General features: G+C 54.3%; 1 protein-coding gene across 5 annotated transcripts; it reads right to left on the bottom strand.

Moving 5' to 3' along the window:
- Positions 1-885: 885 nt before the first annotated feature.
- ZBTB17 (zinc finger and BTB domain containing 17) lies at positions 886-25,433 on the bottom strand. Of its 5 annotated transcripts, none has more exons than XM_053660426.1 (16): positions 25,049-25,181; positions 23,856-23,980; positions 7,290-7,496; positions 5,989-6,177; positions 5,184-5,324; positions 4,769-4,894; positions 3,926-4,167; positions 3,697-3,839; positions 3,310-3,610; positions 2,840-2,927; positions 2,635-2,751; positions 2,418-2,538; positions 2,057-2,187; positions 1,527-1,736; positions 1,332-1,421; positions 886-1,250 (listed from the first exon to the last, which is right to left on the bottom strand). In XM_053660426.1, exons 3-16 carry the CDS (start codon positions 7,492-7,494, stop codon positions 967-969), a joined length of 2,388 nt encoding a protein of 795 aa, XP_053516401.1. In that variant the 5' UTR covers positions 7,495-7,496; positions 23,856-23,980; positions 25,049-25,181; the 3' UTR covers positions 886-966. The 5 variants fall into 5 exon arrangements, with proteins under 5 accessions (XP_053516401.1, XP_037001991.2, XP_037001989.2 ...); XM_037146096.2 differs by having other exon boundaries at positions 23,894-23,980; XM_037146094.2 differs by lacking the exons at positions 23,856-23,980; positions 25,049-25,181 and adding an exon at positions 25,367-25,433.
- Positions 25,434-27,240: the final 1,807 nt, after the last annotated feature.

Genomic DNA, 27,240 nt, shown 5'->3' with positions numbered 1-27,240 from the left:
CAGGCTTCCCCTGCAGCTGCAAGCACTATAAGCTGAGGAATTGGGCAGGGATGGGAAGGGCCACAGAGTTGGTGATCTCACTGGCAACATCCATGGGGCTCCTCCAAACACCTACACTTTTGATGTAGCTACCACCTCTGAGTAAGAGATTACAGCTGCTGGGAGCGAACTACATGGGAAAGGGGCAGAGACATCTCGTTTCCCTGCTCCTCCTAGTGTAGGCAGTGATGTCCCCCGCCTCCCCATCAAAGCTCCTGGCTGCTCGTTAGGCCTCCAGACCCTCACCTGGTGGGACAGACCCTACTGATTCAAGGGCAAGTATACGTTCCTAAAAGCATAGGCTTGGCCATGATCCTTGGGCCAGGATTACTATAAAGTACACATGGAGCCCTCCCACTTCAAACCCAGCAGAACCGGGCCCATGGCCTATGGGGCCTGGTTCTCTCTGCCTACCTTGCTGCTTTGGCTGAATGGCCCCTGAGCTGGGCTCTGAGTTACCTGGATCCTGGTAAGTAGTGTGGCCAGCCCCTAACCCCCAGGCAGAAAGGGAAGCTGGGTCGCACCTGAGTTCCATGGCAGAGAGGGGAGGTGGGATCCTTAAGGTGAATAGGTGAAAAGCCTCCAAAGAGGTGACTGCATGAGGGGGTCATGAGGCAGATGGAGCCACGCTCTCGCTTGGGAATGCTACCTGAACCCTGATGGGCAAAACAGCCCACTTGCTTCTAGACAGGCCCCAGGGCTCCAGTCCCATTCCACAGAAGAGACAGCCTGGCTTTCCCAAAAAGCAGGTCTCTGCCAGCTGGTCCCTGGGTGGTGCAGCCCTTTGTAGCATCAGCCATAGCTGCCGGCTCCCCACCCCACCCCTACAGGGAGCTGTAGGCAGCATTAGAAAATAATCAAATTTATTCTCTCTAGTGAACGGGGCCACCCATCCTTAAATAAACAGTCAAGAGGAGGGATGCCTGCTCACTCAGCAGGCGGTGGACATTCTGGGGCTGTGGGGGGTGTCTCTGCCAGTGCGGGCTGGCCATCAGCCCCGTCCCGAGGGCGGAAGACCAGTTCCCCAGCCTGCAACACCTGCCCGGCCGGCCACGTGCTGCCTGGCCCATACTGCTGGTAGAAGTCCGCATCTGTCTGGAACATGACCAGTGCCTGTGCTGTGTGGATCCGCACGTGCTGGGCCAGGCTGTTGGCATCCAAGAACTTGTCCCCACAAGAGTCGCAGGCATAGAGGATATGGGTGTTAGGGTCTGTAGGAAGTGGGGGTCACAGTCAGGATGGGAAGGACCCCTGGGCCCACCAGCTTTCACACCCTGGGCGGCCCCTCTCACCTTCTTCCTGCACTTGCTTCACAGCTTTGCTGATCTCGGCTTTAAGAACTTCAGTCTCATCGGCAGTCACAGCTGCCCCCACTGGTACCACTGTGGGCAGAATCAGCAGGGCCTGAGGCCAAAAACACCTGCCCCTTCACTGTTACCCCAGAGGCAAGCTGCCCGTAACCACCCTCTGCTGCCCATGGCCCGCACCTGTGAGCTGAGTGACGGCTGTTGCCGCCAGTGCCTCGGTGGCCAACGTAACCATGTCATCAACAGTGACTACGCTGACCTCACCACCCTCCTCTGGCTCCAGGATTTTGATGCCTGCCTTGCCCTGGTGCACAGTCTTCACATGGGAACGAAGGTTGTCCACCCGGTTGAAGCCACGACCACACTTGTCACACAGGTAAGGCTTCTCTCCTGGGGGGGGAGGCAAGGTTCTCTCCTGCCATTGGGGGAGGGGGGAGGACCTCAGTGGCCTCCAGCTTCCCCAGAAGCCCTGTCTTTTCCAGTAGCAAGTGCTCTGGGGCAGACACCAGAGCTGCACAGAAGCTTCCAGTGGCCCCTGCACCTTCTGGAACTATAAGAAAATGGGGTCCTCATTTGAATTGAACTATCTTCAGAACCACCTGTTGCAAGTGCCAGTACCCAAGGCTGCAATCTGGGGGGTACCACCCTTCCCACCACCCCTAAGAGCAGGGCATGAGACAGTCCAGACAGGCAGGTGGGCACATACTCACCAGTGTGGATGATGATGTGCTTGGACAGGTCGCCCACGTTCACAAAGGCCTTGCTGCACACGCTGCACTTGTGAGGGCGGATGTTGTCATGGTGACGGATGTGATTGGCCAACTGGCTGGACTGGACGAATCTGCAGGGCCGCAGAGAAAGGGGCTCACTCTGAACTGCCCAAGCCCAGGGCCAGGGGAGCTGGGCGGGGCCTCCTGCCTCTCATTCTACATTGGAGGGGATCCCTGGACCTGGGCTCGGACAGCCGTTGGCTCAGAACTGAGCCTTAGTTTGTTTTCTGAACCCCTTCACCATGCAGAGTGTGGGGACCCTGCAGCACCCTGGGCCTGGGTGGGACAGGAGGGGCAGGACCTCTTGCCACAGCGCTCGCAGACGTAGGGCTTCTCCCCAGTGTGCTGGCGCACGTGCGCGATGAGGGAGCTGGCCTGGGTGAAGGCTTTGCCGCACATCACGCACTGGCATGGCTTCTCGCCTGGGGACGGGGCAGGAGATGTTAGCGCCTATTTCTCTTCCTCCCCGCGTGCCCTCCCCAGCCTCCCAGTTCCCACTGCTGGGCTCGCTCACGCACCCGTGTGGATGCGGACGTGCCGCTGCAGGGCACCGGGGTCAGCAAACTGCCGCTGGCAGTGGATGCACACGTAGGGCTTCTCCCCGCTGTGGATCCGAAGGTGCCGCTTCAGGTTCCCTGTGGAAACCGACAGAGGGCCTGGCGTGGGGCACCCGAGGTGGCCGAGGAGCGGAGGGCGTGGGGCAGCTAGGCAGCCTGGCCCTACCTGAGGTGGTGAACTGCTTCCCACACTCTCGGCACTTGAGGGGCCCATCTGCGATGTGTATCTTCAGGTGGGCCTTCAGGTTCCCCACCTGTGCCAGGCAGGGGTCAGAAGGCCCATCCCACACAATGTGGCCTCGGGCCCCCTCAGCAGCCCCTCCGCCAGGGCCCGTGGATGACTCCATCCATCCTTGCTCAACGCCAACGGAAGGTTTCGGGTCCCAGTAGTGAGAAGGAAGCCACCCCCACCCCACTTCCTTCTGGTCTGAATCCCACCCTGACTTCACCTGCCTTCCCACTTTCCTAGGCAGAGCTCCGTCCCGGGGGAGGGTCACATCCTACTCAGCCACCTACTTGTCCCACTAAGCCTCTGTCCTCCAGGGCCATGGCCCGAGGCAGGAGCTCCCTCAGCCCAGGGGCCCCCTCTCCCGTCAGTGTGCAGGGTGTGGACGCTGCAGGGTGGTGCCCCCACACCTGGTTGAACTTCTTGTCACAGTGAGGGCACTTGTGCTCCTTGTTGGTGTCGTGAGTCTCCAGGTGGCGCATCTTGGAAGTGGGGTCAGAGAAGGAACGGCCACAGTAGTCGCACTGGTAGGGCTTCTCGCCGCTGTGTACCAGCTGGTGCCGCTTGAGGTTGCCGGACGTGGTGAAGAGCTTGCCGCAGTCCTCGCAGCGGTAGCGCGCCTCGCCCGAGTGCCGCTTCTTGTGCAGGTTCAGCAGGCTGATGAGCCGGTAGCTCTTGCCACACTCCTCACAGCCGTATGGCTTCAGCGGGCTGGTGGTCAGAAGGGAGAGGAGGGGTCGCTGGGGCCCTACCAGGGCCAGGCTGGCGGGAACGAGGGGCGGGCCGGGGCACCACACCTGTGCGTCTTCTCGTGGGCTTTGCAGGCGGCTGGGTCAGAGAAGGCCTTGCTGCACTCCCGGCAGGAGAAGGGCTTCTCTCCAGTGTGGATGCGGATGTGCCGCTTGAAGTTCCCCGTGTGCGTGAACTCTTTCCCACAGTCCTGCAGGGCATGAGAAGCGGGCGTGAGGGGATGCTGGCTAGGAGGATGGGGCTGGACAGGCTGGGCAGCGCTACCTGTGGCCGCACCTCGCATTTGTGGATGACAGAACCGTAGGCCTTGGACTCAGTGCGGTCGCCGTAGGTGCCCAGGCGCACGCCCCGGGTCTCGACACCCAGCTCCTGGCCTGAGTCTGTGCTGGCCGACTCCTCGCTCTCCTCAGGGGCATCTCCCTTGTCCAGCTGTGGCCCCTCCTCCTTGACCACAGCAGACACAGCGTCCTCCTCCTCTTGCTCTTCTTCTCCTTTCCTGGCCGGCTCCACCTCCATTTCTGCGATAAGGAGAGCAGGCACTGAGGCACCGGGGAGGGCAGAGGGGCCTCCAAGGGGAACGTGACCTCGAGAACGTGACTCTCTCGAGTCAGAGAGATGACAGGAGGACAACTGGCACCCGGCTACGTCAGGCCTGGGGCTGTCCTATTTCCACACACGCCACTCTTTATGTGTGGGCACCTAGCAGAGCCTGGCAGTGTCTGGGCACCACCAATTAATGGCCCCAGCACTGGCCGGGGCAGCAGCAGGGAAGCAGCTGACCAGGGACATTTGCTGCTTGGAGGATGGAGGCAGGGAGGCCTCACTGCATGGGGGTCCTGGGCACAGCAGGGAGGGCACTGTCAGCCACCAAACACTAAGGGGAACCGTGGGCTGCGCGGCCCCCGCAGTGCCCGGCACTAGGCAAAACACCAGCGCTGCGTCACTTCTGTGCTAACAGGAAGCATGGCTAGGGTGCACAACCAAGAAACTGATCAAGGATGAGAAAAGATGTCGGCCCGAAAGCTGAAGTGGGATTAGCTGTAGGCAGAAGGAGAGGGGCCTGGAGGGATGCATGAGAGGGGGGCGGGTGAGAGGGGGGGCCCGTGTGGGCGGCAGTACCTTGCTCCAAGCTCTCTGACAAGACAGCCTCAGCCTCAGCAGCAGCCATGCCACTGGTGGGGTCGGGCTTGGGCTCTACTGGCGGTGGCTCCCGGGGGGCATCTGCCTTCTCCGTCTGCTCTGCACCTGGGGTGGAGGGGTGGGGACGCTGGAGTCTCAGACTCTGTCAAGGGGCCAGCTGGCCCTGCTGGACCAGGCCCCTGGTAGTGTCTGTGGCTCAGGGAGTGGGGGTGGGGGCCAGCACGTATCACTCGGGCCGCTTGTGCCTCTGCTGTCTAGAACAGACACCCCAGCACCACAGTGGGTCCCTTCTGGGTAACCTGAACTCAAGCCCCAGGAGCCACCCGAAGAAGCCCCTCCCTGCACTGGGGCCCAGGGAGATGCAGGAACGGGCGGCCTCCGCATCACAACTCACCACTGGCCGCACTCTCGGCCTGCCCGCCACGCTCCTCTTTGGGCTCCCTGCCTGGGCCCGCAGATGGACTGCTTCCCGAGGGGTCCAGCTCACTCAGCGCGGCGGCCGCAGCCTTCTTATCTTTGGCTCTCCTGTCCTCTCCTGGAGATGGAACAGGGTAGACCTGCCGTTTCCCATCAAGTGCCCACCATTCAGAGGGATGAGGTTGCCCAGAACTCGCTAGCTCTTCCAGATCCTCCCTGGGGGTACATCTAAGTAGTGGCTTCTTGGCTTGTTCATTCAAGAAATTGTTCACAGGACCCAGTCTGTACCAGGCTGCCAGCAGGCCTGGGAATACCACTGCTGTGGCTGCTGCTTCCAGGGGGCTCACGGACTGGCTGGGAAGACCGAGCCCTCCCATGAAATACCAGTGCTGATCAGAGGTCAGTGCTGACCAGGAGAGGGGCGGGGTCTCTGAAAGGGCACCACAGGGAACCAGGCTCAGCTCTTCTGAGATGCTGAGGGGGACCGAGGAACAGCCCAGGGGAGGAAAGCACAGGAGGAGCGGACCATGTGCAAAGGCCTGGCTCAAGGCCTACCACCCGGTTCTTGGCAGTAGAGAATGAGGGGAAGCTGGTGAAAAGAGGGCAAGGGGTAGGCAAAGGGCCCCCCACCAGAGGCCTCTCTCAGGCTTTACTATGGCTAATCCTTACCAGCAACGCAGGCAAGGCCAGAAGAGGAAACTGAGACCCAGAGAGGTGACAGAGTCAGAGGCAGAGCCGCCACCAAAAGCCACCTGCTCGGGAAAACCTGTCGATGCTCTTACCTTCCATGGCCAAGGCCTCCGTATTGTCCCCAGGGCTGGCAGCGGGCTCAGTGAGTGACTTGAGGGCGTGGCAGGCCGTGATGATGTCCTGCATGTGCAGGAAGCTGGCCACGGCCAGCACATCGTCCACGTTCTCAGAGCTCAGGCTCAGCTTGGCCGTGTACATGAACTCCAGCACCTGCCCCAGGCCTGCCGAGGACACAGACAGCCATCACGGACTTGCTTCACGGACTGGCACCAGCAGGCTACCCAGCTGCTCCGCTCGGCAACAGGGTCCAGGGATCGGGGAAAAGCAAGGTGGTGGGCCACCACCTCCCCATCTCCTGTGCTGGCAGAGAGGTGGGCACCTGGGGCACTCACAGCCCAGACAACAGCCTCCAAACAGAGGTACACCCATGGAGGGCAGAGGGCATGGATGCCTACCCTACACAGAAGACGGGCGACACTGGCCCTACGTGGAGGATAGAGAGTGTGACTGTCTGCCCTACTCAGAAGATGGAGGGTGTAAATGTTCACTCTACGTGGGGGACAAAGGGTGGGAAAGCCCACGCTGCCCTGAGAATAGAGGGTTAAATGGAGGGCAGAGGGGGTGAACACCTGCTCTGTACAGAAGACAGAAGGTGTGAATGCCCGCCCTGTGTGAAGGACAGACGGCATGAACACCCACCCTGGACACACTACCCAGCTGCTACCCTTCACCACCAGAGGACACTCCAAGCGGAGTGTGTCAGCACTGGCTTTCATCGGGGCTCTGCCACAAACTCCCTCGCTGACCTCCCGGCCAGTCACCTGACCTCTCTGGGTCTCAGTTTCCGCGCCTATAAAATAGGGGAACATGACCTTGCCCTGACCTTCCTTCCCACAGTGTATCACGCCATTTTGGGTCAAGAGCCCGAATCTATGACCGGTTTCTTTCTCAATCCCAAGGCCTGCCTACTTGGCCCCCATTCTGAGTCCCTACCCCTGCCACCCTCATCTTGGTTAGCACTGGAATGGGGGGTTTGGGACTCAGAGCCCACCTGCTGGGCTCTGTCCCTCCCGCTGAGCTTGTCCTGTGTTCACTTCGGCCTGGAGCTTATGGTGAGCCCTTCCTGCCAGTTCCTCACCTCACTACCCGCTCCCAACCTAAACAGGCCCTGAAATGCGGCAGGAACTCGGTCCCCACACATTCATGGGCCCTGCGTGGGAGGCAGGTGCTGCTCCCGGGAGGGCGGGGACTGTGTCAGGAGGGCCTGGCGGGGCGCGGGGCCAGTCAGAGCTTCTGGCCCTCAACAAGCTTGGCCCTGGACCCAGCGGGGTACCTGCCGCGTTACTGATGTCCAGGTGCACCACATCCTTCTGGTCCACGAAGAGCATCTTGAAGTACTCGCTGCAGGCCGCCAGCACTGCTTTATGGGCCTTAAAATCGACACCGTCCACCACAAAAGTGCAGTCACACAAAAGCCCCAGCTGCCGCTGCTGGTTCAGCTGCTCCAGGACGTGCTGGCTGTGCTGGGGAAAATCCATGGCTGTGGAGAGCCAAAGGCCTTCGTGTTAGCACACAGGAGGGGCGCCGCGCAGCCTCGACACTCAGCCCAAAACTCCCAGGTGAGAAGTGTGAGGAGGTGGGGAGAATTTAAACACGTCCACGAAGGGCGACAACTGGACGCACTCTGCAGGCCGAGCTTGGCCAGCGGCTCCCAGATTCCTGGGTGTACTGGCTAGGAAAGCTCTGAACCCAAAAAGCATCGGCGGGCCAACAAGAAACAGCCCCCTTTGTGACTTGCCGTGTAATGATGTTAAAGAAGTCAAAAGACAAACACAAAACACTGGTTACGGCCAGCATTTCAAAAAACATGATACAGTTGAACATTTTTTACAAAAACAATCTATGACATGATCTTAGAATAAAGGACAGTCCTTTCAACTGGATACACCTGGCTTTAGGAAAACCTTTCTCTTTCTCTTTCTGTCACGGGAGGTGAAATAGGCGCCTAGGAAGGTGGACTTCTCATCACCCGGAGTGTCAGGAACTGGCCCCCTTCCCGCTGCATCCACAGGGCTCTGTGCAAGTTCCCTCGAGCCCAACTCTCTCATTCATTCATTCTTGGGCTCAGGGAACTACATCAGGGTGGGGAGTCCTCTGCCTCCAGAAACCTCCCCAGGCTGTCCCTGGATTAAGAATGAACTCGGACCCTGACTCCAAGAGCTGAGGCCTGGCTGCAGTTTCTCTGTCAAAGGCCTCCCTCAATGCCTGAAAATCCCACAACTGTCTCCAGCAAAAGTGCTCAGAAAATTCCATGGCCCGGTGCCGAGCCACCCGGAACTGCACAAGCCATGACTAAGCAAGTGTCTAAAATCGCTCTCCCCCCCCCCCCCCCCCCCCGCCTCCCAACATCACACCAGTCAGTCTTAAGATCAGGTCCTCCTTTCAAGAAGGAACCAATTTCAAACTAAAAGTCAATACCCGTTCTGGGACCTCATTACAGAGATCCAACAGGGCCAGCCTGTCATGTCCTGGCCCAGAATCTGTGAAGTGGCAGTGACTTCTCTTCCAGGGTTCCTGGACTCTCTTCTCTGAGGCTGCTCTGCTCAGGGCTGCCCCAGGCTATTTCTGGGCAGGCGATGGTAACACTTTGGGGCTCCCAGCCCTCAGGTTGCAGCAGCCTTTCGCTGGCTCTGACTGTTCCCCTGTTACATCAGCCTCTTGGGGGTGAGTCACCGTGCCACAGCCCTGGAGCTGCGGTGACCATGTATGGTTGTCTGGCTGTGATGAGCCACAATGGAAGCCACACCCCAGCCCTCCACACGTGGCTTACCCAGCACAGATCAGCTTTGAAAGATGCGAAGCCAGCCCACCCCATCTGTGATGTCTGGAAACTTTTCAAAAGTAGGGCTCTGTATTTGCTGGGCTGAGGGAAGTCACCCGACAGGTGGGCGGGGCTCCATCAACTAAAGGGGAAACAAGGCAGTGGCAGCAGGCCCTGCGTCTCAGGGGGCCAGCCTCCGAGCTGGGGGCTCAGAGCTCTGCGGCTGGGGACCCGAGGACACCCTTTTCCTTCGGTCCCAGCCGCTCCCACAAGCGCACAGACAGAGGCTCAGCTTCTTGGATCTCTCCCTGGTTTCATAACTGCCTGGGGCTAGTGCTCCTACGTGAGGGAGGGAAGAGCCAGAAGCCAGCCCTGGAGCCAGGAGGTAAGGGCCCAGGTGGCAGAAGGATTGGCCCCTGAGCCAAACCCAGACCACAGCAGCAAGGCGCCCCCCGAAGCAAAGCCGCCACTGACACAGGACGGGCCTCCCCAGGGCTTCAATCCCTGGAGAAAAGCAAGTTCCCGTTTGTGTGTGACCTGAGGGACTGCAAGACAGAATCCTGGCTGCTCTGGTCCTGAGCAGGGAAAAGCTGAAAGAGAGAGGTTTTTGGAGAACGTGGAGAAGAACCAATGCTCAGTCCATGGGCTAAACACCCAGGGAGGCCTGGGATTTGAAGGGAGCATACACCAGGCATGGTGTCGAGGGAACCAAAGGCAGGTGGCAAGGACAGGCCTGGGCCAAATCATCCCCAGGGGCGTCTTCTCTGCTGTGGAAAAAGCCACACGGGCAAGCAGGTGTGTGCGTGGGCAGCCCGAGTCCCAACCACCAGTCACCCTCTATGTCCTCAGCGGCCCCAGGTGAAATTCTTCCCAAGTGCAGAGAGGGAGGAACCAGCAGGCTCACCAGGGCCCAAAGCTCAATCAACTTCAGAACCAGCCCTTGCGAGCCAGGTCGAAACCCTTCCCTCCTGCCAGAGGGCCTGGCTCCCTCACCTTCACCAGGAGCCAAACCAAAAACTGAGCTGGGAGAAGTCTGGGCTCAGAAACAAGCAGGGAGCATTGGCTGAACCCCCCGAGGTACAGTGGTCTCCAGCCCGGGTGAGCCGGAGCCTGCTGAAAGCAGAACCCTTGAGCCAGAAAGCATCTGACTTGTCGGGAAGATGAATGTGAGAACAGACTCCTGGCCCCACAGGGTGAAAGGGACCTGCCGGCCCAAAGGTCAGGTGATTAATTGGCCTTGCAGGAGGCCCAAGGCTGCGACAAGCCTTCTGCTGCCACACACCCCAAAGCTTCCAGGGAAGGGCAGCAAAGCCCAGCTCTCCTGGGGCTGGACACACTGTGGAGATGGGAGGGGGGGACGCTCATTTTCAGAGGCCTCGGAGGAAGGCTGGTAGAGGTCCCTGGGAGAGGGTGGATGGTGGCCCAGCACCTCCAGTCCCCTGCCCGCCCCAACACAGAGGAGAGCAGCTGCGGCCATGAGTAATGTTTGCCACCCAATGCTAACCGCACTCTTCCGATGGGAGATGCCTGCCCACAGCTGGCCACTCCCCAAATGTGGATGTCCTCGGAGAAAATGGGGGGCCGCTGAATCCCTGAGGCAGCCTGCGAAGCTGCTCCAGCAGAGAAATACTCCTGAGAGCATCTGTTCTGACAAAAATCAAAAGAAGAAAAGGGGCAGAGAAAAAAACAGGTAGAGGATAAAGGGAAGGAGGAAGAAGCCAACGGGAAGGAGAGGGCCAAAAAAAGGAAGGGAAAAATGAAAAGAAGGCCGAGCCTATAAATAGTTAAGCAGCACTAACATACATGCTCAGGGGTGCGATCCTGTGATCAGCCCCCCAGGGCGCGTGAGCACAGTGGAGGAGGGGGCACTCGCCAAGCTCTAAATGGTGTCACCCACAGAACTGCTGTCAGTGTTACTGGATTCCGTCACCGCACGTGTGTGCGGCCGGTGGCGCTCACAGAGCCCCCCAGGCAGCCTTCCAGCTCTCGCCCCCGCCGCCGGCGGGACACCCACAGAGCCCCCTCTCTCCCCAGGACAATGCGCTGAACTGGTGAGGGGCCAGCAGACGCGGTCCTTTCCTCTGAGCTGGAACTCGGCAGTGCCTCACCTCCAAAGCTAATGTGGAATGCTCTAGAACGATCGCAGCAAAGGAGACTCCAACTGTCTCCTGTTTGAGATCTACAGCAACAGGAAGGCACTGGGATCTGGCCGGGCTCAGAGGAAGGGGTCCAGGAAAACCATGTGCCACCTGGGCTACACCGTGGGACCTGTGGCACCACAGGCAGGGCGCGCATGCGACGAGGGGTCACAGTCGGAGGACACCTGAAACATCCTAGTGAGGTCAACAGCCAGCTTCTCCCGAGCGAGGTGCTGTCCCCGCCAGCCCTCCACTCAGGCGGAAGTGTAGGGTCCTTCCCTCCTTCCTTCATCTTGTTTGGAGGGCGACAGATGTGGGCCTCACTTAAAGCTACTTCCGTGAGACCCGAAAAGCTCAGAACTACAGAAAAGACAGAACAAGACCACGCAGCCCACTGAACCCCAAGTCCTCGAGTCAGATGCAGGAAATGAAAGCCCCAAACCACACACAAGCCAGGTGTGACCTTCCTACAGACTCTGGACTGCGGCCAGGCACCTTCTTCCCCTGACACCGCCAGCTGCTCAGCTGTTCTCCTTGATTAATGGGACAGACCTGGGTGCCAGAGCTGGGGTGCTCTCCGGGTGACCGACAGCCCGGCTGGACACACGACAGGCTTAGCCGGGGCCTGCCTCACAAGGAATTCATTTGGGAATGAAAACAACGGACCTGAGGCCCCCTGCGGTGGGACTCGAACAGGCCCAGCTAAGCAGTTCGGACCCGGAAGGCATGGGTCCCTGAAGCCGGCTGCCAGCAAGGCTGCCATCCCTGTCAGTGCGGGTGGCACAGGCTCTGGTCTGACGACTCTGACCAACAGGACGAGTGACGGTGCCATTTCCAGGCCTGGCCGTGAGTGGTCTGGAAGACTCTGCTTTGCTCTCTTGGAATCCGCTGCCCTGCTGCGGGACTGTCCGGGCCCCCTGTTGGAGGGAGGGGACACAGGGAAGGGGCCCGGAGGAGACACCAATGTGCAGAGGCTCATGAAGACGAGCTGAGGTGCTCCTGCCAACAGCACCAGGCTCTGCACGGAGACGCTTCTGCGGACCTTGCAGCCCAGCTCCCAGCTGAATGCTGTCACGGGAGTGACCGCAACACCTCACGGAGCAAAAAACCTGCCCAGTTAACCCACAAAATTGGGAGAAATAATAAAGTCCCGATGATTTAAGCCACTAAGTTTTGAGGTGGTTTGCTTATAGCAAGAGAGAACTGATGCAGATGGGAAACTAGAAAGGAATGACTGACGACAACATTCAGGATAACGGTTCTCTCTGGGTGGGAAGGGCGGCCAGGATCAGAACACCGGGCATGTTCTGTTCCTCCACTTGGATATAAGGTACTTTAATGATTTAAACTAAGTGTGGACATTTCATATACTTCTGTAGGGGGACATTTTTGAAAATCTGACTAAGTTTTTAATAAGAAAGAAGTGAGCACAGGTGCCACATTCAATCCATGCAAAGACAGGCCGTTTCCCACCGCGCTCACAGCCACTGTCGCCAGGGCGGTGGGAGGCACAGGCCTCCGATTCCCATGTGAGGAGTGGGGTTTGGAGCGGGGAGGGCTGCCCACCTCATTGGTCCATAAACACACTGCTGACCAAAAAAAAGGGTTCTCCTTGGGTCATAAAACCCACTCTGCTCAAGTCAATAAAACCTGGACCCCAGACGCTCCCCAGAAACAATGGAATGGCATTTATGGAGTCCCTTCAACGGGCCAAGCAACACAGTGCCGGGCGTGGCACAGCCGGATCACCTAAAACCTAAGAACGTGGCTGCTCTGGGCACCACCTTCCGTGCTGCTGCTCCCAAGAAGTGGGGACTCGAGAGGCCGCTCGGGACCGTGGAGGCAGCAGAACTTCTGACGACAGGCCGGGGGGACCTGAATCCGAATTCTGCCACCTACCGTACTGGCGGTGGTCCCAGCAGGCTTCCCCTCTCAGGGAGCACTTGCGATTTTGCTCCTGGGGATATGTCATTAGTTTGGCTCAAATAAATTCTTAGAACAATTTTAAAAATACAATGAAGCCCTGGCTGGTGTAGCTCAGTGGACTGAGCACAGGCCTGTGAAGCAAAGGGTTGCCAGTTCGGTTCCCAGTCAGGGCACATGCCTGGGTTGCAGGCCAGGTCCCCAGTAGGGGGCACCTGAAAGGCAACCACACACTGATGTTTCTCTCCCACTCTCTCTTCTCCCTTCCCCTCTCTCTCAAAATAAATACATAAAATGTAAAAAAAAAAAAAAAAAAAAAAAGAAAAAAATACAACGAAAAAACCTTCTCCCCTGGCAAAATGGGGCCAATGGGACCACCTCCCACATCTGTATCCGGATTATATTAAATAACACAAGCGAAGGGCCCATACCCCGCCTGGCGCGTGGTGGGCACTCAACAAACCTATTTCCAGGAAGCAAAGATACAGATTACAGTGGGGCTTTTTTTGTCTTTAGGCCCAAGACCGTATCAAACCGTCTTTCTTTCTTTTCTTTTCTTTTCTTTCTTTCTTTCTTTCTCTCTCTCTCTCTCTTTTTTTTTTTTTCCCCAATCCCCTGACTGGGAATCGAACCGCAACCCTTCGGTTCACAGCCCGTGCTCAATCCACTGAGCTACACCAGCCAGGACTCTTTCTTTCTTTTTTAAAGATTTTTATTTATTTATTTTTAGAGACGGGGGAGGAAGGGAGGGAGAGAAACATCAATGTGTGGTTGCCTGTCGCATGTCCCCAACTGGAGACCTGGCCCACAACCCAGGCATGTGCCCTGACTGGGAACTGAACCAGCAACCTCTCAGTTCGCAGGCCGGCTCTCATCCACTGAGCCACACCAGCCAGGGCCAGGCAGTTCTACTTACCCTTTTATGCTAGACACCTCGGGTGCACTCAGTAACTATTTGATGACTTGACCTTGTTAAGAAGTTGTAATCATAACCCATTATTCCTTCTAAATGCAATCCAGAAAAATCCCAGAGCCCAATTAACGTTCTGAGAGGGAGAGAGTGAAGGGAGGGGCACCGGGCAAGAACCACTCCGAGCGATTCTCTGTGGGAGAAGCACTTTACATCGAACAACTGTTCTGTTAAATCCCAGGGGTGCTCCCGGGTGAGGGCTGGAGCGCCTGCCCAGAGCTCTAAGTGGGTCCACAGAGCCCAGCTCTGTCTCAGAGTCAAACGGGCACTTGTCTAACACGAAATATTTACTACCCGGGTTACTAGCAAGCACTGGACTGCAGGCAGTTTCCGAACCACCACGCAGAGGGGAGCCGGAGCCAGGGAACAACCGGCCCACCACCAGGAGATGCCGATCTGCACAAACCACAGCCCCGCCCCAGAGAACACGCTGCGTCCCACTGCGGGTCTGGACGTGACACAGCCGTCTCACGTCCGGGGTCCTGTGTAACCTGAAGCAGGTGAAAGGGAACACCACTTGGCTTCCGGTCGCTCAGTTCCTGATTTGCTGGAAATGCAGGTGGCCCCTCTGCACGGCCCAGGAGTCTGGAGGAGGGTGTGGGTGCATGACAAAGAACGGTGTGCATGCTTCGGGGGCAGCCCGCCTCAGTGTCGCAAGGCCACAAGTGAGTGGAGAAAGCAAGCGGTGAGCAATGCAGCTGGAGGGACAGGCACGCCGCCACGCCAGGGCGCAGCGTGCGTTCATCCTCAGCGGTCGGGAACCTGGCCAGGGGTGCGAGCGAGAGGGGGCTGTGGTTAGGCTCGCACTTCTGAAGGCCACTCTGGCTGCAGGTGGGTGGAGCACAGACTGAAACGCGGCACTCAGAGCAGAAAAACCAGTTAGGAAGCCCCACAGGGCTGGACCCTCGGACGTGAAAATTGGGACAACGTCACCCCCAGCTGGCCTTGGGGGCTTTTGCCGGTGCCCAGAACCCAGCACACGCGGGTCTTTCCAAAGTGGCCTGCGCAAGTGGCCCTCCTGTTAGTATTGTGACACCCTCTGAGAGCTTCAAGTACCTCTTCTTGGAGTGGCACAAAGTCCCCTAACACTTAGTCCTGAGCCTTCCTAAGGGAAGCTGGACTGTGCCGTTTGTCCGAAACCATAAACCCAGGCTGGCGATTCCTGCCTCTGACTCACATTTAAAATAAAACGCCCATGGCTCTGGAGGGATGTACTAGACACTGGTAAAGGGACCCCTCTGGAGGAAGGGAAAGGAGAGAGGACTCACACTTTTCACACATATCCTTTCTGTATTTTTTGTTTCACCATTTGTAAATATTATCTATTAAAAATTAAAACTGCCCCGGCTGGTGTGGCTCACTGGATTGAGCACCGATCTGTGAACCACAGGGTTGCCAGTTCCATTCCCAGTCGGGGCACGTGCCTGGGAAGCAGGCCAGGACCCCAGTAGCGGGTGTGCAAGAGGCAACCATATATTGATGTTTCTCTCCCTCTCCTTCTCCCTCCCTTCCCCTCTGTCTGAAAATAAAAAACAAATAATAAAATCTTTAATAAAAATTAAAACTGAGAAGTAAAAGGAAGAAGGAAAGAAGAGAAGAGGAAACGCCCCCAAAGCCACAGCTCCTCTGTCTAGATACCATAAAACCTTTAAGACACTTTCTGCAAGACTTGGTGACTAAAACCTGCTCAACAGGAAAAAGAAACTCATAAGGGAAATGGAAAATTATGGTAATTTCCATGAAGAATGTGTCACTCGGGAAAACTTTATGAGCAAAAATTCCTTAAGGGGACAAAACTGAAAATCCCCTAGACGAGCAGCTGGAAGCGTGTCTCAGACAGAGAGGAAGCTGCAGGCTCCGGGGGAGAGTCGCACGCCCAGCTCTGCTGCACTTCGGGGGTTTGCTGGCTCCCGGGGCCCGGTTAAAACTTCTGCCTTGGAATGGAGCCAAGCTGGTTGAGTACCTCGGGCAAGAGTACTTGCATCCTGGCACCTCAGTTTCCTTTCTGTAAAATGGGGACGCTAATAAGTTTCCACATCGTAAAGTTGCTATTGGCCACCACTATTACTACCGATTTACCCACCAGGCCAGCAGTATGAATAAGTTAGCAAAGAAAGGGAGAACCTAATGCTCCAATCCTTGCCCTATCTTCTAAAAATGGAGGGTAAGCCTCCCTGGCTGGTGTGGCTCAGCGGACTGCGCGCCAGCCTGCAAACCAAAAGGTCACCGGTTCAATTCCCAGTCCGGACCCAGGGCTGGGTTGCAGGCCGGGTCCCCAGTTGGGGGCGCGCAAGAGGCAGACGATGGGTGTTTCTCTCACATATAGATGTTTCTCTCCCTCTCTCCCTTCCCTTCTCTCTAAAAAGAAATAAATAAAATCTTAAAAAATAAAAATGGACGTCAGCCAAAGTTGTGGGTTCAATTTCCAGTCAGGGCACAGACAGGAAGCAACCTTTGAACGCGTCAATAAGTGGAACAACAAACTGACGTCTGTTTGTTTCTCTCTCTCTAAATCAATCAATCAATTTTTTTTAAATAAGAAAATAAAAAACAGATGTAAACATCTCATCAGTCATCTAGGCACCCATTAGAGAGGAAGTTTCAACCTGAAAAGAGACCAGAAAAACCTGTACAAACTACAGTGCTTACTCCACTCCACAGTAACCAGGGGACAAGGCAGAGGCGCTCCATACTCGGGGGCGAAAGCCACCTTCTTTCTTCCAGGAACACAACTTTGAAGGAGCCGTGGGGAGGGAGACAGGACACCCAAACCCAAAAACAGACGTGGCTGTCCCTAGATGATCGTTAAGACCCACGACCCACTCCAGAAGAAGAGTCGGCCGGATGCCCAGCCTCTGAAGGTGACACAGTTTGACTTCGATGTGGCATGTGCCTCTCAGGCGACTCTGTCCCGTGCGTTTGCTCATGGGGATGAGTGACTATGAGGTCCCTTCTGGTGTTGAGATTAATAAATGTTGAGTAAATGATTTCATGGATAAGACTGCCAGGTTACAAGTGCACGCCTTTGAAGTATAACAGATACCATGTCAGCGACAATAAAAACGAGATTTTACCTAGCACTTAGATTTTTTTTCTTTTAAAACTTTCCCAATATTGAAAATATTAAGATTTCCAAGTATGAACATGAACGTCAACGATGAACTCTATGCGATTATATATTACTCACATAAGCCAACATCAAATCGTGGATTCACTATTCCAAACAGAATTAAACTGAAGTTAATATTTTGTGAAACTTGACTGGGAAAAATGAAATGAGTTCAGAGGACATTTTAAGGGACTGTTTTGGAGGATCTCAAAAACCTGCGCCAGACACAGATAAAGAGTGGTCAAGACACAATGTCTCAATTTCTGTTGACTTTCTATCTTTATTTTTTAAAGATTTAATTTCTTTCTTTTCAGAGAGGGAAAGGGAGGGAGAGAAAGAGGAAGAGGAACATCAATGTGTGGTTGCCTCCCACACGCCCCTACTGGGGACCTGGCCCGCAACCCAGGCATGTGCCCTGACTGGGATTCAAACTGGCGACCCCTCCGGTTTGCAGGGTTCGCAGGGTTCGAAGGGTTCACAGGGTTCACAGGGTTTGCAGCGTTCACAGGCCAGTGCTCAATCCCCTGAGCCACACCAGCCAGGGCTCCACTGACTTTTTTAAACTGCTGGTCTCTTCAAGCCCCGGCCTAAGGGCTGCTCCAGAAGAGTTTTCTGACAGCAACCCTGGGATTAGGAGAGCCTCGAGCTCCACTCCTCCGTGAAGAAACAGTGCACCCGACCCCCTGCGCCCCTCAAATCCCCTCCGCCAGCAGCGAGGATGAGTCTGCAAAGCTGCCGAGAGCCTTCTCGTGGAGTACCTGCAACCCTGGCTGCTTTTCAGCCGGCGGCTTAGTGAGAAACTCAGAAGCCACCCCGGTGCTGCCTGGTTCCCGGTCCTAAGGCAGGCAGCCTGAGAGAGGCAGAGGTGGGGACACAGACAGAGGGACAGAGACAGAGGCCACTCTTGCCATGCCACATGACCGCTCTGTAAGATATGCAGGCCGCCCCCCAGGGGTGGACTAGGAGGGCTATAGTGGGGAAGGGAAGGCACACAAACTTAATTCTTAGGAGTATGAAAGATTGGTCAGAAATCTCAATTTCTGCTTCATTCCTATTACCCTTATCTTCTCAACGTCCCAAATGGAAATACAAACTCGGGGGGAAATATTCACAACCCAAATGGTAAATAAGGGTTAATGGTCCTGATATAAAGAAGGCTCCTAAAATCAGCCCTGGCTGGTGTGGCTCAGTGGACTGAGTGCAGGCTGCGAACCAAAGGGTCGCCAGTTCAATCCCCAGTCAGAGCACATGCCTGGGTTGCAGACCAGGTCCCCAGTGGGGGCCATGTGAGAGGCAACCACACACTGATGTCTCTCTAACTCCCCTTCCCCTTTCTCTAAAAATAAATAAATAAAATCTTTAAAAAATAATCAATCAACAAAGTACATCCGCACCAAAGCTTATAGACAAATGTTCGCAGCAGCATTATCCCTAATAGTCAAAAGGCAGGAACAACCTAAATATTCATGAACTGATGAATGGGTACATAAAATGTGCTACCTCCATAATTGGAATATTATGTGACAACAAAAAGGTACAGATACATGCTACATCACAAATGAACCTTGAAAATAATATGCTAAGTGAAAAAAAGTCAGTCCCAAAAGACAAGCCGCACAGTTCCACTTCTACGAGAGGCCCAGAACAAGCAAGTCCATAGAGACCGAAGGTGGCCGTCCAGGACTGGCGGAGACAGAGGCGACTGAGCGACTGCTAACGGAAGGTGGGTTTCTTGTCGGGTGATGAAACTGTTCCGAAATTAGATACGGGGATGGTTGCACAACTCTGTGAATGCACTAGAAGCCGCTGAATCGAACACTTTAAAAGGGCAAATTGTATGGTAAGTCAAAATGTTACCAAAACTATTATAAAAAAATTAATCCACAGAAAGCCTCCCAACAGAAAAATAAGTCAAGGAAATGAACAGGCAATTCACAAAAGAAGAAATACAAGAGGTGGCTGTACTCAGAGTCAGAGAAATACACATAAGCCCAGGACTGCCCTTCCAGTACCAGACGGGCAGAAACTGAAAAGACGGCCCGTTTCCACCGTGGCCGGGGCCTGCTCCCAGAGAGCAGGAGCGGGAGCAGGAATCGGTGCACCGGCTGCACGGCAGCCTACCGGTACCGAAGCAGCTGTGGGTGCATTCACTGGCTGGGTAAAAACTAACGTTAGGATGTGAGTGACTGACCATGGAGCCCCCGGTGCAGACGCTACGATGGCCCACTCTGACGGGTGTCTCACCCAGCTGCGAGGGAACCCAGAGCCCTGGACCAGGACCAGGGCCAGAAAAAACCCAGCCTTGCTAATAAGCTTCGCCCTGCTGTGCACTCGGGAGGTTACTGGCAAGAGAAATCCGGGACTCGCTGTTTCCAAAGGGCGGTGGCCAGTAGCATGAACACCAGCAACAGACAGCATGAAGGAAATACCGTATTTCACCACGGATAATGCACTCCTACGGTTTTGGCCCAAACTTTCAGGGGAAAAAATCTTCCCTTTAAATTTTTTAATTCAGTTATTTATTTACTTATATTTAGGTATTTGTTTTTTGTATTATAATGGAATTTTATCATTTATTTTTTACTATACTATGGTACAAAAAATTTTATGTAACAAATAATTACAAAACACAAGAACAGATACAAAGTATTTCAGGTACTACCCATGTATGATGCGCACCTTTATTTTTCCCTCAAAAACTTGGGCAACAAAGTGCGCATTATACACAGCAAAATGCAGTAACTGGAATAGTTCCTGTGGCAACCTACCTGTAGAGTCTGACAATTCTGTTGTTGGGAGGGGGTGAAGCGAACAAAATTATCGGTTGAAATGTAAATTAGGGAAACCACTTTGGAAATGATGTAGTATTATTTGGTCAAGACGAAAACGCACACACCCTGTAATTCAGTCCCACACCTGGGGGCACACCCGGAACAGGCTGTACGTGTGTGTCCCGCTAATACCCACAGCAGCACCATCTGTCTCGGCAAAATGCTAGAAACAAGCCAAATGTCCCTGAGCAACGGAAAGAATCAGTAAACTCATCCATGAACATGAAATACAGCCCTGGCTGGTGTGGCTCAGTGCACTGAGTGCTGGCTTGGGAACTGGAAGGTCACCAGGTTCGATTCCCAGTCACAGCACATGCCTGGATTTTGGGACAGGTCCCCAGTGGGGCGTGTGAGAGGCAACTGATTGATGTTTCTCTCCCTCTCTTTCTCCCTCCCTTCCTCTCTCTAAAAATAACTGCACAAAATGTTTTAAAACAAGAAAAAAAAAGAAATACAGCTATATGCATCATGGATTAATCTCAAGAACAAGTGTTAGGCAAAAATTTGAAGTCACTGAAAACACGATTACACCAAGTTCAAAGCCCTGCCAAGTTAAACAATACATTGTTTAGCAATACAAACATGTGGTACAACTATAAAGAAAGGCAAGAGAATTACAAAAGCAAAATTCAGTGATTACCTGGGGGCGGGGGACGGACAGGATGAGGGAGGGGCGCTCTTCCCACATGGGTAACATTCCTTTTTGCAAACTGAGTGGCGGTCCGTGCCTGTTACTTGTAATCTTATTCTTTACACTGTATATTTTGTATCAACTCAGTGTTTCACTTTTTTTTTTTATACAAATTTCAACAATGTTCTTTCTGACTTTAAACAATGTTCTGAAGCGTGAACTCGGGCAGCTGACTGAACTACGGGTGACCCTGGAAAGTCCCCGACAGGGGCCCAGCCAGCGCTGAGACTACTGGAATGAGAGGTGCTCACCCACCCGGCGCGTGGGCTCGGGGGGCGTGGGCTTGGGGGGCACAGCTTCCCGCTGGGCAGTGGAGCCGTCCGGGACAGGAAAGGGACTGCTTAGATGAACAGTTCCAGCATAGGAAGTGCTGAGGGTGGGGCGGGGAGAACAGGTTCTGCTGCCAGACCTTTAAATAAAGTCTGAAAGCCCAGGAGTTGAACATGGTTTTGAGGTCATAGGGAACCAAGCCTGTTTTCTGACTGGTCCCCACTGTGCCGGAGCTGCCCCCTCTGAACCTCTGCTCTTCAGACAGGTACACACGACTCTCAGTACTAGCCGTGCCCTGTGCTTCCTCCATCTGAAGCTTAAGGCTCATCTCCCTCCGACTTCCTAACGAGCTGGTTTGAATCCCAGAGCCCAAGCCCTGGTTTTCTGTACATCTCGGTGGTTTGAGGTTGACTTTGGCCCTTGGACTGTTGAGCTATTGACACCAGGAAAGAATTTAGAGAGTGGCAGATACCCACGCTGACATCTGCGGCAAAGGCTGCGGCCACTCGGTGCTGAAAGGCTGACCCTTCGGCCCGTATTGTTCAACCACTTCAAAGTCGTGGCCAGCAAAAGAAATAGATTACGGTCTCGGGACAGTATGCTTTGTGCACATACTGCAGTTGGAGTTTTTCGCCTCCTCTGAGGTTGGGGGACCCTCCCTACTCTGGGGTCCACCCCCAACAACGTGCCACCCCGCCAGACCCCAGTCTGAGAGCCTCCACGCCACCCACGCAGGCACCATCCTTCGGGAAACTCCGGCAGAGGTCGGGCCAACTCTGCACACTTCCTTTCCTGACCCTCTTCAGGGTCCTCTTCCCCTCACAGACATAGAACAACGCTCGAGTTACCAACTGTGGAGTCAGGGACTCGGCGAAGCATGCCCCATGCACGACCTCATACAGCGATGCACGAGGTCGCGAATACCCCCTTTCACATGGGAGGAAACTGAGGCTTAAAGCGTCCAAGCGCTCTGGCCAAAGGCATGCATCTAGAAAGTGTAAGGAAAAGGAAAAGCCCAGGTATGTCTCAGCTCTCGCTTCTAACCGGTACCGTAGATTGCAGTTCTTAGCTGGAGTGACTCTGCCCCAGGTGTCTGCATCTGTCTGGAGACATTTTCAGTTGTGACAGCTGGAGTTAGGTGGGTACTACTGGCATCCGTGTGTGCTACTGGCCAGGGATGCTACTAAACATCTCAAAGTGCACAGGACAGTCCCTCGCAAACGTGCCCAGTCCCAAGTGTCAACTGTGTCAAGGTTGAGAAACCCTGCTCTACTGGAAAGACAGAAAGAGAAACGATCTTCTGACCTAGGCTCTCACAGTTTAGGTCACAGTTCTCCACGTCCACACCCCATGTCACAGCCAGACACCGAGGAAACCGCCAGACCCTCCTCTCTCCCATCAGCAGCCCGCCCGCCTCACTGGAGTTCTCTCCGGCCCCGACTGCTGCCGGGGCCTCTTCAGTCAATCGAGGTTGATCTTCCAGGCATCCATCGTTCACTGCGAACCAGCTATGTGCCAGGAAGTGAGCTACACAGTGGGAATGCCGGGAAAAAGCAGACCCTGTCCCTGCATGCAAGATGCTGGGGGGCTCCAGGGAGACAGACAAGGAAACCTATGATTATAATAAGAGGATACTAAAAAGTCACAGAGGAGGAGCCCCAAACTCTGCGGTGCTGGGGGCTGGGGGGGGGGTGCTCAGAGAAGGCCCCCTAGAAGCCTCTGAGTTTAGATGGGAAGAATCCACAAACTGACAACTTTAATTTGAAAGCTCGGTGGAACCCCTGAGGGAGACAGGGAGGGCACAGAGCGGTCTTTGTACAACGTGGACAATCCCTGCCTCCAGGGGGGAGCGGCAGTCTGGCCTCCCCACGGGTGTAGGCCTTCTTCGACTGCAATCCCAACAGGCATCTCCAGCTTCGAACCACCCAGCACCTTGCAGCAGGAGGTGACTAACATCTGCATGTCAGACCTTGTGAATTACATGCTTGATCTCACATAATTCTCAAAACAGTTCTGTGAGGGAGAGATTGTTATCCCCATTTCACAGATGAGGAAACTGAGGCACAGCAATGAAGGAACTGGATCTTAGGACACAGCACCACTAAGCAGTGAAGCTGGGACCCATGCTCAACGCCTCTGAGGCGACCTGTACAGTTATCAACCCAAGACAGGGTGTTCATTCCAAATCTTCAGCACCCCAGGAAAGCATTCCGTCTGTCACCCTTCTGTGCACCACACAATTTTAAACAGGTCTCTGTGGTGTTTCCTACACGGTCCTGTGATTATCCACGTGGCCAAGTTTCTTAGGCCCACATCCCTAGCACAGTGTCTGACACATTGGGCCCAGAAAACGCTGAATGTGTAAACAAGCCTAGACTCCCTGAGTACAAGCAACATAAACCTGCCTGAGTCAGACCAGCCTGCCTCAGAGAGACGGAGGCCTGGGAAGCATGCCCAGCCCTCTTTCACCAACACAGTGGACTCGACCTCAGGCTGGGCCCAAGCCCCAAAGTTAGCAATCCAGTCACACAGGGGACCAAGCAGGTTTTCTCAGCTAGCTTTCCCTCCAGTACTGGAGTAGTCATGATTTATTCTTTGTCTGTGCACCAGATGCTAATGTTTGGGGACATGCTGTACAAAACTATGTAACTTTAAACATTAGAACCGTAAAAGGAATGAGCATGTGCTCCCCACTCCGTCTCTTCCTTTCTGCCTAGTGGAATGCATACACGATGGCAGGAGCTGAAGCAGCCAGCTTTGACCATGAGACAGAAGCTGAGGTTTGAGCAAGGAGAGCCACATGATCAGTGGTACCCTGGTACTGGATCGCTTCACAAAACAAACTCACTGCTCTTCCAGCTCTGGACTGCTCACTTCCAGAACAATATTCCTTACTTCCAGGCAAGGACTAAGTTTCTATTTTGTTTCAGCCACTATATTCCGGGATTGTTGAGATTGTAATACTTAATAAAACAAGGTGTGAGCACTGCCCAGTGATTAACTCAGTCTGGTCTCTGTTGGTAAAACCGCAGTAATATCAATAATTCCCCCTAAACTAGGATTTTGTCATTTGTATAACTTTAAAGAAAAATCTATCTTGAAAGGATGATTTGACTCATGCTGAGCCTTGAGAAAGACAAACTGACCTGCTGGTTTGTTTCATCCTTGAGTATTACAGACATACCTCAGATTTCCAAGTAGCCCAGGCTACTCTTTTCTGACAGTTTGTCTGGGTAAACTCCAGCTTGGCTCTCCTCCTCCCACTCATTACCTGAATCAAAGACACCCAAGTGGAAAATACGATGAGAACTCAAAAGTACCTGCTTCCTTAAGAGTTGCCTTTTCATTCATCCATCAAACACAGGCAAATGCAGAGCACCAAGCACAGAGCCTGGCACATAGTAAGAGCTCAATAAACGTTAAATTGCATCATTTTGGGTCTGCTGTGGCCACCCTCATTTCTCACGTGAACTATTCTTGTAGAGTCCCAACTGGCCTCCAGGGTCACCCGCTTTACTACATTTTTCACCTAGCCAGAGCGATCTTTCTAAACTGCAAATCTTAAATGACTTCCCGTTAATCTAAAATTTAAACTCCAGGACTAGATTCAAAAGTCCCCCGAGGACCAGACCACAGCCTGTTGCCTTAGTCTTAACTCTCATCTCTGACAGGAAGAACCTAAAGTGCTTAAGGGCAGAGCGAGCAAGCCCAGAGGCGGAAGCCCAGCTGCCTGGCTCGAGGGCTAACGTTTCACTGTGTTAGTCACTGTTGGATCATCCGATCCATGGTCTGAACCATCGGGTGCTGATTCACCGTCTGCGGAATGAATGAATGGATGGGTGGATGGGACTGTACACCGGGGCGGTGGCGGCCTCCTACTCTGCCAGCACCTCGTAGGCCCTGGCAGGCCTGTGCCCTCTGCCCCTTCCAGCGCATGTGAGCTGCCCCAGCACCCTGCCCCCTCGCGGCGCGGCCACAGAACGCCCACCCGCCGAGGCGCACGGGGTCAAGGGGCGGTGACAGCCCGGCGACGGGGGCGGAGATGCTACCAGCTGGGGTGTCACCCAGCCCGCGAGGCGACTCGCGCTCCCTTGCCGTTCCCTCGCCAGAACTGCCGGTTCTCCCAACCACTTCCCTCCCGCCCCCCCGAACGGCGCACCTCGCCCAGCTGCCCCTCATCCTCCTGCCCCGCGGGGTGCCCTCAGTCTGGGTTCCCTTCCCATTCCATTTCCCTCCCCTCCCCCACACAACCGTCCCGGCATATCGCCGCGCCCCATCCTCCGCCGCCTCCGCCGGTATCCCAGGACTCCCCCGGCTCCGGGCGCTTGCGGACCCTCACCTGCCATGTCCCGGACCCCACCGCTGAAAGAGGTGCATCACGGCCGCGAGGAGGCCGGGGACGGCACTTCAGAGCAGACAAAGGGCGCCGCCATGTCAGAGTCGGGCGGAACCGACCTCGCCGGTTTCCCGGCTGTAACTTCCGCCGCATGCGCACCGCCCGCGCCTGGCGAGGATTGCGGACAGGCGCATGCGCCTAGCTACAGAAGTTGTACGTTAACTTCTGCAATTAGAATTTTTTTTAAATTTGTATTTCTAGAGAGAGGGAAAAGGAAGAAGAAAGACAGGGAGACAAACACGTGTGAAAGAACCGGATTACCTGCCACACACTCCCGGGACCTGGCCCGCTTTCCAGGCATGCGCCCTGACGGGGAATCAAACCTGCTGCCGCGCAGTTCGCAGGCCGGCGCTCCGTGGCCAGGGCAGAACTGTTTTCAGGGCAGGACTGTTTTCATTGTACTCTTTCCTCGGTTTTCTATGTCCGCTATGACAGCAACAGCCTTTACGGGTTCAGAGCTTGTTGTGTGCCAGGCACTGTGTTACTAAATCTTCTCACCAACTTTAAAATAGTATTAGCCTCCCCCTTTCGGAGAAGGAAAAACACAGGCTCGGAAAGGGTAAATGAATGGCCCTTGTCATGCGTTTTACAAGTGGTGGAGCAAAGGTGTGAATTTAGCTGTGGTTCCAAAACTGCAGATCCCGGATCCCGGATTACGGATTACGTTTTTCTGTCTTGTGAGCCAACCATTACCCCTGTCCCTGTTTAGAGCATTTACAGGATTAGCCTGGGGGTGAATGATGGTGCAAAAAAAAAAAAAAAATCTGCAGACTAGAACAGTCCCGCGTGGCCTCTTTCCAACTTTCAGCACCTTCCGGCCACTGGCCTCTGCTTTCTCACAGTCCGTGGGCTTTCTCCTTGCTTCACGTCTGATCCCGTGTATTTTCCGTGATCCTTAATTTTAACAACGCTCTCGCTAGTAGTGCCTGAGCAAGGAGAGCAACCCCTCCTCCCACCAACTGAGGCTGACCCTGCTTTCCCGGAAGAGCATGTAAATGACTTCATCTTAGAAAATTCTATTATAAGGAAGTGCTGATTGCCCTCAGAGACCACTCACCACCCCTCATTAATCTCCATCCAGATCTGTAAGGGCGTCTGACTCCAGAAATGCCCCCAGGAACCAAGCATACAGTCTGCATAGAGGTGACTAACACCTGTGACACAGATAGATCTGTATCAATTTTCTATTGCTATGGCAACACATTACCATATCTAGAGTTTTAAAGCAACACGAACTTATTATTAGTTGGTCAGAAGTCCAACATGGGAGGGTCACGCTGGGCCAAAATCAAGAGCTAGAGATTGAAGTCAATCAGCAATGCCAGTAAGTTAATCAGCTAGGCCCCTGTTATGAAGCCTTGGTGAAAAACCAAAAGAAGGTCGTTCTGAGAGTATCCAGGCTGGTGACCACGTGGAGGTTTGGGGACAGTGGCACACTCCGAGAGTATGGGAGCTCCTCATCGCCTCCTGCATACCTTGCCCTGTGCATCTCGTCCGTCTGGCTGGTTCTGAGATGTGTCCTTTGTCAGACACAATCAGGAAGCTTTGGCTAGAAATAAGTAACAAAGACTTATTCAAGGAATTTGCAAATAGGAAACACAACTAGGCAATACCCGAAGTGTTCCAAAGAAGAGGGAAAAACTGAGAGTTCATATAATAGAAAGTATACTCTTGAAAAGAATCAGCCCTGCAGTCTCGGCCCCTGGATGGGTCTGAGATGGTGACCTTCCAGATGCCTGTGGTCTGGATGATGGATATGGATGGAAAAAAAAAAAAAAAGAGATCTATAGAAAGTAACCTCACAGGGTGATCTTAACTTCCCACCTGGGCAGCTCGCTTTGGTGTATGGTCATGCCCCAGGCCTATAACTTTTTAGTAAAAAAAGGTTTATCCTGCCATAAGTTTTCTGTACATCAAGGTTAACACACCTTTGAAATAAACCTGAAACGCCCTTAAGAGAGCCCATAATCTTGTTAACTATCCTATAATCCAAGCCCCACCTTGACCTCTCCAACCTTCACATAACCTTCCTGACATTCCCTTTCGAATGCATATATGAAGATGCAAAACTGTAATTCTCAGGAGCATTTGAGATCTCGCTCCCCACTATGTGTGGTCCTTTAGGCTCAGATCAA

The sequence above is a fragment of the Artibeus jamaicensis genome, unplaced genomic scaffold (genome assembly GCF_021234435.1).
Source record: "Artibeus jamaicensis isolate MK-2021 breed Jamaican fruit bat unplaced genomic scaffold, CSHL_Jam_final scaffold_847, whole genome shotgun sequence".
Classification (NCBI taxonomy): Eukaryota; Metazoa; Chordata; class Mammalia; order Chiroptera; family Phyllostomidae; genus Artibeus; species Artibeus jamaicensis.
The sequence above is the reverse complement of the archived record's forward strand: the minus strand, read 5'-3'. Positions and strand labels throughout refer to the sequence as shown.